The following is a 12,325-nucleotide window of genomic DNA, read 5'->3' as shown; positions in this document are numbered from 1 at the left end:
AGGGCACAACTGCCTGACCGTAAAGGCAGTGAGGTTTTGCTCACGGCTATTCAGGCTAGGATCTATCTTGTTCTACTTATGGGATCTTGTTTGCGGGTTGGGGGGGGGGTTGGGGTGGGGATTCTGGAAAAGCAATATTAGTATTTAATTTGCAGTGGATCTGGCATGGAGAATCCCCTCTGGGGTTCTAACACAGAGGTGTCACTGAACTCAGTAACTGTCAGAGTGGCATCGCCTTATTCTGCTGAAGAAGTTCACCTGAAACCCTTTTTAAAGTCAGCGCCCTTCTCCCAGTCTCTGCATCCTCGGGGCAGGACAGGTGACATCATCAGATGGCCTGGGCCTCTCCAGGTTTTTATACAGGCCCATCAGAGAGGCTGATGAATTTGGAGTCAATATAGCCTACCACATATAACTTAAGTTCCAACTCTGGAAGGATAGACCATATTTAAGGGGGAAGTGATCGTCCCCACAATGTGTTCTGCATTTGTGCCCATATGGCCACACACAGGCATCACCCTGCTAATCCCCTCGCTGACCACCGAACCCTACCAGCCTGATATTTAAATATTGTTAGGACGGAATGCCGGAGACAGGCACAAATCCGATATCCCACTCTCTCGACCGTTTTCAGTTTCTGTGTGCCTGAAAGGAGAAATGCTCTTGACTAAGGCACTTTTGGAGTTGGTGTGCGTGCATGGAGGACCAGGAATTAGCGTTCATTGGCCCAAGAGAGGAATGTTGCGGTGGTAAGTGACAGCCCCTCCCCACAAAGGCTAGCAAGCTACACAGGGGACCATGTAGGGTGTGGCAGGTCAGAAGGGGGCATCCAGGGCGAGACTGGATATGGAGCGTGTCTTCTATTTTACACCTTGGTTCAGCTAGGCGAGAATCCTAGCTGTCTCCCCTTGGCTCTACACACTAGCTGACGTCCCTTCACCGCCTCCTTTACTCTGTAAAACAGACCACCCCAAATGATGGATGTTTGGACACCTGGACAAAGCAGCATTAAAAAAACAAAACAAAACTGGCATATGTTTCACATTGAAACCCCCATCCTGCGAGGGGCTGGTGGGGAAGGCCACCAGCTTAGCTTTCGTGTGACAGATGCCCAGGGTCACATTTATGTGGGCCGTGGTAAGGGGTGGGTAGAACTGGCTGTCTGTATACTGAAATTCACTCTTTCTTTACAGGGAGCCCAGATCAAGACTTCTGACTGTGGACACGCAGCACTGGCATCGGGCCCTGCCCTGGCTGCGGTGGGCGGGCGTCTGTCTGTCCACCTAGGCTGTGCTGCTGCTAGAGCAGGGGGTACTCTGAGTGCTGCCGATGCTGTGGGCCGCGCTGCTGTTCTCCGAGGCTGGCGGCGAGGTAGGGACTTGCTGCCTTCGTGCTGTCTCCCCTGCAGTTAAAAAACAACGTCATATTGTGGGATCTGAGAAGTATGTGTACCCCCCACCCACACCTTTACTTTGACTTTTTACCCAGTGTTTTTCTCAATTACAGGCAGAAGCAGCTGGTCCAGGTTGACTGGAGGGCCTTGTGCTTTAAGAGTTTTTGTTGTTTTCGGGTTTTTTTTGTTTGTTTGTTTGTTTTGTTACAGTTTTTATAAGCCAATAAGAGTGTATCCTGTATGGCCAGTTGTGGCAAGGATCTCTGGTGGCTCATGACCAATGTTCTGGATTCCAGAGCCTACCACTCTCAAAACATCACCAGTATCTACTAACTAGGGGCGAATCTTCTAACACCATGAAACTGCCTAACCAGCTAACAAGTTCATGACCAAGAATCACAGGACCAAGTTCTAAAATTAATCACAAATCAATATAATAATGCTTGTAAGTAAGTCTATAATTTTTTATTGGCCTACCCATTTTTGGAACCTAATATTTGCACACTCTAGGCATGAGCCGAATACCACTGAGCCACCCGTTCCTTTTGCTTGAATGCCTTGTTTAACACTGGGCTAATGGCTTTGAGAGCATGCCCTGGGAGGGGGAGGGGGTTCAGGAGGAGGGAACTGAGGGGGAGGGAGCTAAGGGGGAGGGGACTGAGGGGGAGGGAGCTAAGGGGGAGGGGTCTGAGGGGCTTAGGAGGGACCTAAGGGGGAGGGGACTGAGGGGGAGGGAGCTAAGGGGGAGGGGTCTGAGGGGCTGAGGAGGGACCTAAGGGGGAGGGGTCTGAGGGGGAGGGGTCTGAGGGGGAAGAAGCTGAGGGGGAGTGGGAGGGGGAGGAGGGAGAGGGGGCTGCCAAGGGAAACCCCCAAGCTCCAAGGGCGAGGAGCTTAAGTCATCTATCTGCACATGGGGCCTGCACTGGTTGCCAGCAAACCACCTTTTTGCATCTGAAGCTCTCTGCTGGGTTCAGTGCGAGCATCTCCTAAAACGTCAGATGCCCCGCTTGTCATTACACACCCGATGCGTTACAGCTTGGCCCGTGATTTGTGCCAAGTGTGCAATGCTCTGGAGAGGGTAAAGCTCAGGTCACACATTTAACTGTGTGAGAGGCACTACCCTTGGTCCCTTCAATGAAGCTGGCCTCCAGAAAACAGACTCTAGGTAGGGGAGAGAGGCAGGAGCTGCTGCACAAATGTCCCCTTAGCAATCCCCGCCCCCACCAATACGAGAAGCTCCCAGCAGGCCAGGTCTGTTTATGAGTTAGGCCCTCTTTCCTGTCATGCTGAAATATGCATCTATCAGGCAGAGATAAGCAGCCCTCCCTTCTGCTTATTAAAACACAACACTGAAGCAGCTAGAACAGGCTCTGACCTCAGAGCTGGCTCAGGAACTAAAGGCCTTAGACCTCTGCTGCCTTCCTGGGGCCCCTCAAAGATGCTGCCACGAGGAGCAAAGGCAGCTGCGGCTCATGCCCCGGTCAGGTTTCAGCTCTCCCTGACATAGCTCCACAGGCTTCTGCGTCCACCTGGGGCACCTGGGACCCGTGCATGCATTTGGCTTCCTCTAATTATTTTTTCTTCTGGGATTGGGGGGATGGAGAGGGGAAGGGGTCAGTATTCCCAAGGAGCAGGCAATCATGGTGTTTTAACAGTCTTCTCCCCTGCAGTATTTTGGGTTTCCCCAGCGCTGCCCCTTCAAATGTGTATGTAGTCAGGGTGAGAAGCACCATTCTGCCAAAAATTCACTTTCTCATAAATGGGAGGTTATTTCTAAAAAATAATCCAATATTTTTTTCTTCCTTTTCCCCCCGCTTCCTTTTATTTCCCCTTCTCCTTTCTGTGTTTGAACCCAGGGCCTTGAATATGATAGGCCCTACCTCAGCTTCTATTACCATATATTTCTAGCCATTAATTATCCTGATGTACACACACACACACACACACACACACACACACACACACAGAGACACACATGTACACAGAGATACACACACATATACACACGGATACACACACAGACACACACAGACACACATATACATACATACAGACACACATGTGCACAAAGACACACAGAGACACACCCAGAGACATACACAGATACAGACACACAGAGACACACACAAAGATACACAGACACACATACAGATACACAGACACACATATACACACATATACTCATATACACAAATACACATACAAACACACCCACACTCACACACACATATATACACATACACACAGACACACATATATACACATACACACGGACACACATATATACACATACACAAGGACATACACAGACACATGGACACACACATATATACAGATACACATACATACACAGACACACAGATGCACATACATACACGGACATACACACACTCATATATACATATAAACACACACACACACACACACACACACACACACACCCCACTTTACCACTCACATGTTAATCCATTCTCAGTAGAATCCTGTTACCCATTAAAAGGCTCTGGTGGCCATATGTAAGCTTGCTTGCTTGCTTGTTTGTTTGTTTGTTTATCCAGAGCTAGTGCTGAACCTAAAGACCTTGGACTTGGCTAGGTAAACACCTTATTACTGAGTTAAATCCCTAATCCCTGAACCTCACTAAAAACAACAACAACCACCTCTCCCCTTTTAAACCGAGTGCATGCTGGTCTAAGGGGAGGTTTCTTGCCATCTCTTTGGGCTCCACTGGCCTTGTGAGCTCCATCTCTAGTGGGCGAAGCAGGATGGCCTTGCTCCTCCAGCAGTGTACTCATGTTTACCTCTTCCAGAACAGGAAAGATGTCAGCAGTGTGTCCTGCCAGGAAGTCTGAATATCTGCTTCCTGGGAAGTGTCTCTTTGCTGTGTCAGCTTATTTTAGTGTCCACTAGAAAAAGCTCTCACCTTCAGAGTCTTGGAAACTTCTTGTCTTGCTTATGTAAAACCCAGGGTGTGCCCTGAGGTGGGGTATCACACTGCCCTGACCCTCTCTTGACTATGGTTCAATGCACTGTTCTATCCAGGAGAACCTCTACCAGCGAACCTGTTTGTCAATGCCTGGCTCCTGGGGCAGGCTGGCTATCTGGACTAGATGAATCTATGAGCTCCGGGTTCAAGCAAGAGACCCTGCCTCGATATATGAGGTATAGAGGTATAAGTCTGTCACAGAGGGTTCGAGGGCAACTGAGATATCAGACCTGGAAGGGAGAGGAGGTGCTAGGGTCTGTACACAATGTGGAGTAGATCCAGCTCCCACAATGTATGCAATATGACTCCCCTGACTTTCCTCTGTCCCTTGCTAGACTGGGACCTCCTTGTTCTTATCCAGAAAGAAGAGGGCCATGCACCCCCTGAAGAGGGCGACCTTGAGGGTACTGGAAATGACCAGCACAGACCCCACAGCTGAGTACACAGTGCTGCTGAAGAGATCTCCACACACTTGGGCTCAGCCTCACACCCACTGAAGCAGAAGGGCCTCGGTCCTCTGGTAACAGCCCACACGTTAGCTTCCCCCAGAGCATGACTTGTGTTTGATTATCCGTATTCAGGAAAAGTGTCAGCACTGTGCCCTGCCCAGGAAGTTTGCCATGTCAGCACTTTTTATTAATACTTTTTTTTTTTTTAATTGAGGCAAGACCTATGCTGTGTAGGTGGGAAACAGGAAGGCCTGTTTCAGGAAAAATCCGATGAGCTCAGAAGAAAGATACAGGGGGTGACCCTGGGCTCATCCATAAAACAGCCCGCTCAACACATCCTACGGAAGTTCACAGGCCTAGGACCTCATATTCAGAGCTGCTCCTGTGTTATTTTCAGATAGATAACCCAGGCACAAGGAGAGAAGAGAATTTAAAACAAACAAACAAACAAACAAACAAGAAAACCAAGGCAAAGTTACAGTTCTTAGAATTAAGAAAGTCCAAGGCAGGATTCCAGGTAACTGAAGGAGACAAAGAAGCAGAGGACTAGTTAGGAGGTTCACCTTTTCCAATAATTTACATAATGAGAAGATACAGGAAATGGGGTGAGAGAGGCAAGAGAAAAGAAAGCCTGAGTGACACATGCCTATCACCTTAGCACCTTCTCTAAGACAGGAGAATCACAAGTTTGAGGCCAGTTTGGGCCACATAGTGAGTTCAAAGCCAACATATGCTGTGCTGAGATACTCTGTATCACCCTACACATACACACACACACACACACACACACACACACACACACACACATACACACACACACACAGAGGCACATGCACGTGCATGCACACACACATACATGCACATATGCACATGCATGCATACATGCACATGCATGCACACATGCACATGCATGCACACATGCACATGCATGCATACATGCACATGCATGCATACATGCGCACACACACACACACACGCGCGCGCGCACAAACACACCAATTAAAAAAGAGGGACAGAAGGAAGGGATGGAGAAGAATGGAGGGAACAATGAATGGGTTTTCAGATTAAATGCCCTATTAGTTCCCAGCATGAAATATGAAAACACCCCTAAATCAAGGGATATTATGATGATGATGATGATGATGATGATGATGATGATGATGATGATGATGATTCCATGATTCGTATTTCCCATGTCCCCTTTAAACCAAGAAGAAGGGAGGCGTGGGATGTCTTATGGCATCCGTGACCCAAAGAAAAGTGATGGAGACCTCCAGATTGGAGGCCAAAGACATGGTTCACAACGGGACAAGTTAGATGGGTCCAGCTGGCTCAAACACTGTTCTGTTTTTAAGAGGGGAGGAAAGAGAGCGTACCCCTGTGAGCAGCTGCTAGACATAGATGCTGGGAACCAAAGCCGGGTTCTCTGAAGGAACAGTCAGTACTCCTAATGCAGAGCCATTGCCTGCCATCTTCTTGTGGAAGAAAAGAGACGGCATGTGGGGAGGTGGCAGGAGATAACAGCCGGCAGTCAGCAGACAAACTGATGATAAAAAAATTAAACTAACGGGGGATAGGGTGCAGAGAGGCAGAGAAAGGCTACTGATCTTTGGAAAAACTAAAACGGAGAAGTAACAGACTATCACACGGAATAGCTTAAGTTGTGATCAGCACATGTGTGGTCATCACCACGGAAACAGTGAATGTGTAGCCAACAGAGATTTCACTGTGGTTCTGCCAGGGTGGCAGCAGCTCTCAACCTTTTGGGGGTCGAATGACCCTTTCCCAGAGGTTGCATGCCAGATACCCTGCATATCAGATATCTACGTTATGGCTCGTAACAGCAGTAAAATTGCAGTTATGAAGTAACAACGAAATTAACTTTATGGATGGGGGTCACCACAGCATGAGGAACTGTATTAAAGAGTCGCAGCATCAGGAAGGTTGTGAACTGCTGTACTAGGGAGTAAGAAGGGAAATGGATGCATAATTGGGACACCCAGGTAAAGCAGAGATAAAACCGTCGTTTTCTGCAATAGGACGTTAACCGAGAGGATGCCAACCAAGGGAAAAGAGACAGCCGCATACTTGAGTTACTTAGAGATGTCAGCTGTTATCTCAAAGAACCAGACAAGAGTTTGAAAAATGTTACTTCGGGGAAGGAAGTGAAAGAGTGAGTGGGGGTAGGTCTGGCTGTCTTAGTAAGTCCTTCAGGCGCCACACTCTAGTGCACTATTTTGATGAGGCTAAAAAGGTTTTCTACAAAGCAAACACAGAGCATTTGTGCTCTAGGAAACAACAGATGTGAACACACCTGTGACTCTTGAACCTGTATCCCCAGAGGTGAGAAATCTTGGGGCAGATCCATGCCTAACCCCAACCATCTCTCCTCTGACAGAATTATTGGATCCCAAAAGCAGTTACCTCACTGTGGCCAGAGTTGCTATATGACAGAGCGGGAAACCTATCTTTTTAGACTAAACACTATTCCAGGAACATGAGTGAAGCATCATGATTCAAGTCTGTGACTTGTTGTATGCTGTGGAAGGGCTGGAGAACATGAGCAGAGGGAGTCATCCAAATGAAGGGTGGTTCCAGACACAGAGGCAGAGCAGCCTGAACCCCCAAATAGACCATATAAGGTCTGAGTCCCACAGTTAGCTTATTGTGGAAATTAAAGGACTGAGTCGGTGTTTGGACACCCATCCCTGCTTGCTGGCCATAATGTTCTGACCATCCCTGTTCATCTAAACTTGCTGTTGGCTGATCCACGTCAGAAACTAACAGGGTTCTGAACTGAGCCCTCTTTGTGTTTGTTTGGTACTAAGATTAACTGTGAGCTGTGCATAAGATCAGCTGGGGGGCCACAGCTTTGACTGGAAAGTCATTTTGGAGTGGAATCATAAGCAGTGTCAAGAGCCTAAGTCCAAGAACAGCGTCTGTAGATCTTTTTGTTTCTGAGTTGGCATAAACATAAACTGTTTGCTGGAAGGGTCTTTTGTTTGCCTTTAATCTGTGTGCAAACTTCATTTTTGTATTAACAATGCTTTCAGCTTTCCTCAGAGGCTTTTGTTTGGATGAGAGAGGGTGAGGTACAACCACCTCCAACCTCAGCGAGGAGCAGGACACAACACTCAGCCCTCTTTGGTTTGCCCTCTATCGGCTTGATGCTTTGGACGAATCTGGTATTGCCTAGGGGATCTCAGTGGGGCCTGCCTGCACACTCGAGTATCATTTGGTAGCCCCATACTGTGCCTGGGCCTGGCTTCCTAGCCCAAGATGGACCATGTGGGTTTCAGGCTCAGTTCTAAGACCAAAGCCAGCCAGTGGCTGAGTAGACACATGGAAAACATCTGTGGGTGACCAGCCCCACATAAAATCCTCAGAGCTACAGTCTTCTTGGAGTACTTTCAAGTTTATTCCCAGTAGACAACGTAAGCCGCCAAGTGCCCTAGAACCTCCTCCGTGCAGGAGGTTGGAAAAAAGTTGCAAAGGACTATTAGTTTGAGATCTAAACATGTCAGTATTGCTGTGATAAAATTATTTACTCCAAAATTCTACTCTGCTAAAAGCTTTCCCTTCGGGTTCTTTTCTGAACTTGCACATGAGGAAACTTCTTCAAATGACTCATCGGCATTTATATAATCTCAGAATCACTCCACTTAGGCCATCATCTTCTCTGACATGAAATGCATTTCACCCAAGAGTTACTGGTTGGGAACAAAGACTTTTGAGGACTTAGAGCTCCATTATTAAACTCTCTTTAGCTTTTGCCACTAGGTTGACTTTCATAAGGTGGACTCCCTGGGCGCTGGACGTGGAAGATCTGCTGCTGTCTGTACCTCAATCTAAGATACTTTGTTACAGGCGTAGCCCTCGATTTAAGATACTTTGTTACAGGCATAGCCCTCGATTTAAGATACTTTGTTACGAGGTGTAGCATTTGAAGTGAAAACAGTGAGAACTTTTGGCTAACAAACTAGCTCATGTCAAGTACTTTTCTCAAGAGTTTGAGCAGAAAACAGGAGCTGGGATGACCACCTGCTGCCCAAGCATGCTGACTGGGGACTAGAACCCCCCAGAACTTACGTAAATCCAGGGAAGGATGATGGCTCACTGTAATCTTAGTGCTTTAGGAGGCAAAGACAGGAATATTGGGCCCAACTCTGTATTCACCAAAAGATATGGAAGCGGGAAGGTGGGACAGGAGAGCACAGCTTAAACTTCCTTGTTTCACTTTTTGTATTTTTCCAGTCATAAAAATATATTTTGAAATTTAAACTTTGTAAACACAGGAGAATCTCGTTTATAAAATATGTCATGAGTTAAAGATGAGGAGAGTGTGGTTTGGAGTCACTGACTGAGGACAGGTTGGGCATTATCCAATGCCCCGGCAGCTATGGTCATGAGCAACTGGTCTCCCTCATCACATCAGCTTATTCTAAAGTCTTTCATTTTGGAGCAATGGTGTCTAGTTCCAGTTAGTCATCCTACACAGACTCCTTTAAGGTCCATGGCAGGATTAGAACTGTACTAGAAGTTGAGCATCACCAGCACAGCAATCGCAACCAACAGAAACGGTAAACATTTCTCTCCTAAGCATCACTTACACCAAGGTACATCTCCACGTGACCTAATAACGCCAAATACATGGATGTAAGAAAATGAACAGTGTTCTCTTCCTTTGGCTTGTTATTTCCCCCATCCAACATAAATGCTGACGTCTACTGTGTGGTGGCTGCCCTGTGTGTGTGGCGGGTGCCCAGACGCACCCTAGCTGCAAGTAAGCAGTCACTAACCTGTGTGGGAGTAGATGTACCACAAGGCCCCCGTCAGGAGCGCTCCGATCACAAATGCTGCAAATGCAATGCCCATCACGGTGAGCGTGTCCAGGCCATGGAAAATCTCTAGAAGAGAGAAAGAGATACACACACGATGTCAAGCACTCTCACGCACTTCCACTTTAATCCTGTTTCACAAAGCATGGTCGTATAAGATCAGAGACTACAATTACAGTAAACTCCACATTTTGCTAGCTGCAAATTTTCTGACAAAGGAAAAGATGACTAGACTGGGCTTTTGCATATTCTGTTTGTAAGTTATTCTGAGCAAAGAGATTTTTTAATAAAAAATTTCAGGCTTTTAATTTATTTTGTTTGTCTGACTCTTTTGCCTGCATGCACTTAAGCACACCACATGCGTGCCCATTGAATCTCCTGTCTTAGAACTGGGGTTCTGCATGGCTAGGGACCACCATGTGGGTTCTGGGGATCCAAGTGGGGTCCTCTGCAAGAGCAACAAGTGCTCTTAATCACTGAGCCATCTCTTCAGCTCTCCAAAATGTTGTTTTTTAAAAAAATAAGGTTTACAAATTTTGTGATACTTTAAGTCTGGGGTCTGAGAACTTAGGCAACTTGAAAAGTCACAAGTTAAAATACTGTAGAAGGTGAAGAACCAGGGATAGTGGTGCACACCTTTAGTCCCAGCACTCCGGATGCAGAGGCAGGCAGATCTGTATGAGTTCAAGGCCAGCCTAGTCTACCTGGAGAGTTCCAGGCCAACCAAGGTTACACGGTGAGACCCTGTCTTTTAAAAAAGTAAACTGCCACTATCAAAATCAGACCCGTTGCTTCTTCCTAGGGTACTTGTGAGCAAGGGGGCTCACTGCAGCTTTAGTGGACTCTGAGATGTTTTTGAGAACACTTACAGAGTCTGAAAGATGAGAGGGAAAGAGAACAGAATGAATCAGTCTTGTGCGTTAGAGAGTGCCACTGAGTTCACAGTAAGCCCCACCTTAATCCCCACAAATGGCCTCACTTTAAACAACCTGTACTTTGACTCCGTTCCAGCTCTGATCTTTCCATGAGGTGAATTACTTCTTAGTGGGTGCCATGTCAGTTTTATTGTCAGCAAAACATACACAAGAACTAATTGTTCCTCTAGTTGGCAAAGATTGCTTTTTTTAGGTTTGAAACTGATTTCAGCTCACAGAAATTGGATATTTCCTTTCATTCAAGAGGAAGCATCTTTGAGCGAGGACTAGTTTATAAAGAAGTGTTTGGTAAGATAAGTCTGTTTTAACGCACATGTACACACATGTATGTGTGTGTGTGTGTATTGAAGGTACAAGTTCTCTCCATGTCGAAATTTCCTCCTTTACCCTACTCAGAAGCAACCCTAAATGATCATTCTAGAAATGAAACCTCTTTGCTTTTGAACTACACCAACACAAAAGATTCAACAGTGACCTCTAAGTACCCACAGCCATTCCAAGGCTTTTTTTTTTTTTTCAGTATTACCCAGATGGACGGAGTCTCAAGGACCCAAGCTCTTCCAGCCCAGCCGCATGCCTTACAATCTGGAATAATGAGGGTGACTCCACCCACCATGGCAAGGAGGTAACACAGGTGAGTCAGTATGACAGAGTCAGTCCTGGGAAGGAAGGAGGACCGAGAAACAAGGAAGAGCCTGGTGGAAGTTACTTACAATGGCCACCAAGCTTAATCTAGTCCAGGGGACAGGTACGAAAGCCACTGGGCCATCTTATGCCCACAAACGCAAAGACAGCATGCCGGTAAGTTTTTAGTAAAAAATGTCCTGAAATTCCAAAGACAGATGTCATCTGTGAAGATGAGCCCACTGTGTCCATTACTGACTTTGTGGCACTCCATTATCCCGTAATCTTCTGGAAATAAGCCGCTTAGAATATAAAAGGACTTGCTATAGGAGTACTAGAAAGAATGATTTGTACCCAGCACTCAGAGGCAGAGATAGGCAAATCTTTCTGAGTTTGAGGCCAGCCTGTTCTACAGAGTGCGTTCCAGGACATCCAGGGCCATACAGAGAAACCCTGTCTAGAAAAACAACAACAAACCAAAAAATAAGAATAAAAAAACAAAAAAAGAAAATGAAAAAAAAAAAAAGAAAGTTGAAGAAAAGAACACTGTGTATGTTTTGGGGTCAGCAATGGGAAACAGTCCTGGGGTCTCTGAGGAGAAAACAATACAGACTTCTCACAGGGACACATTATCTAGAAGAACTTTGGGTGGGTGGAATCCTGCTTCCATGCCAAATGACAGCCATGGAAACTCACTTTAATAATATTCAGAACCATAGCCACCTACATGACTCCCTACTCACTGCTCTGTACCAACGGTGCCGAGCGTGGTTATTCTCTTACTCTCCCTAGCTGTCTCCATCCCTTGGCCTAAAGATAGTCTTGAATGTGTGGGGCCGAGTTCCTCTGAGCGGGTGAACACCACAGGCAGGGTTTGAAGCAAACACTCACCACTGGAGGACAGGAAAAGCACACCGATAATTAACTGGATAAAGGGAGGCTGTAGCTGTCCCGCTCTGGCTGCATGTGTCAGTGGGTCAACGAATGAAGGTTTTAATACAGCAAAGGTAGAGACCACAGGAGTACGAAGGGAGGGGGTGAAGGAAGGACAGAGGAAGGGAAAAGGAAAGCTGGACAGGAAAGGAGGAGGAAGCGGGAGG

General features: G+C 46.7%; 1 protein-coding gene across 1 annotated transcript in view; it reads right to left on the bottom strand.

The window, feature by feature from the left end:
* Positions 1–248: 248 nt before the first annotated feature.
* The window catches only part of Tgfbr3 (transforming growth factor beta receptor 3), a 173,324-nt gene continuing 161,247 nt past the window's right edge, over positions 249–12,325 (bottom strand). Inside the window, exons 16-17 of the mRNA NM_017256.1 lie at positions 9,628–9,735; positions 249–1,402 (exon numbers count right to left, since the gene is read on the bottom strand). Of these exons, the coding sequence (NP_058952.1) occupies positions 1,284–1,402; positions 9,628–9,735 (227 nt within the window). The 3' untranslated portion in view covers positions 249–1,283. The remainder of the gene's footprint in view (positions 1,403–9,627; positions 9,736–12,325) is intronic.

The sequence above is a fragment of the Rattus norvegicus genome, chromosome 14 (genome assembly GCF_021556685.1).
Source record: "Rattus norvegicus strain SHRSP/BbbUtx chromosome 14, alternate assembly SHRSP_T2T, whole genome shotgun sequence".
NCBI lineage: Eukaryota > Metazoa > Chordata > Mammalia > Rodentia > Muridae > Rattus > Rattus norvegicus.
This window is presented reverse-complemented; position numbering and strand designations above follow the sequence as displayed.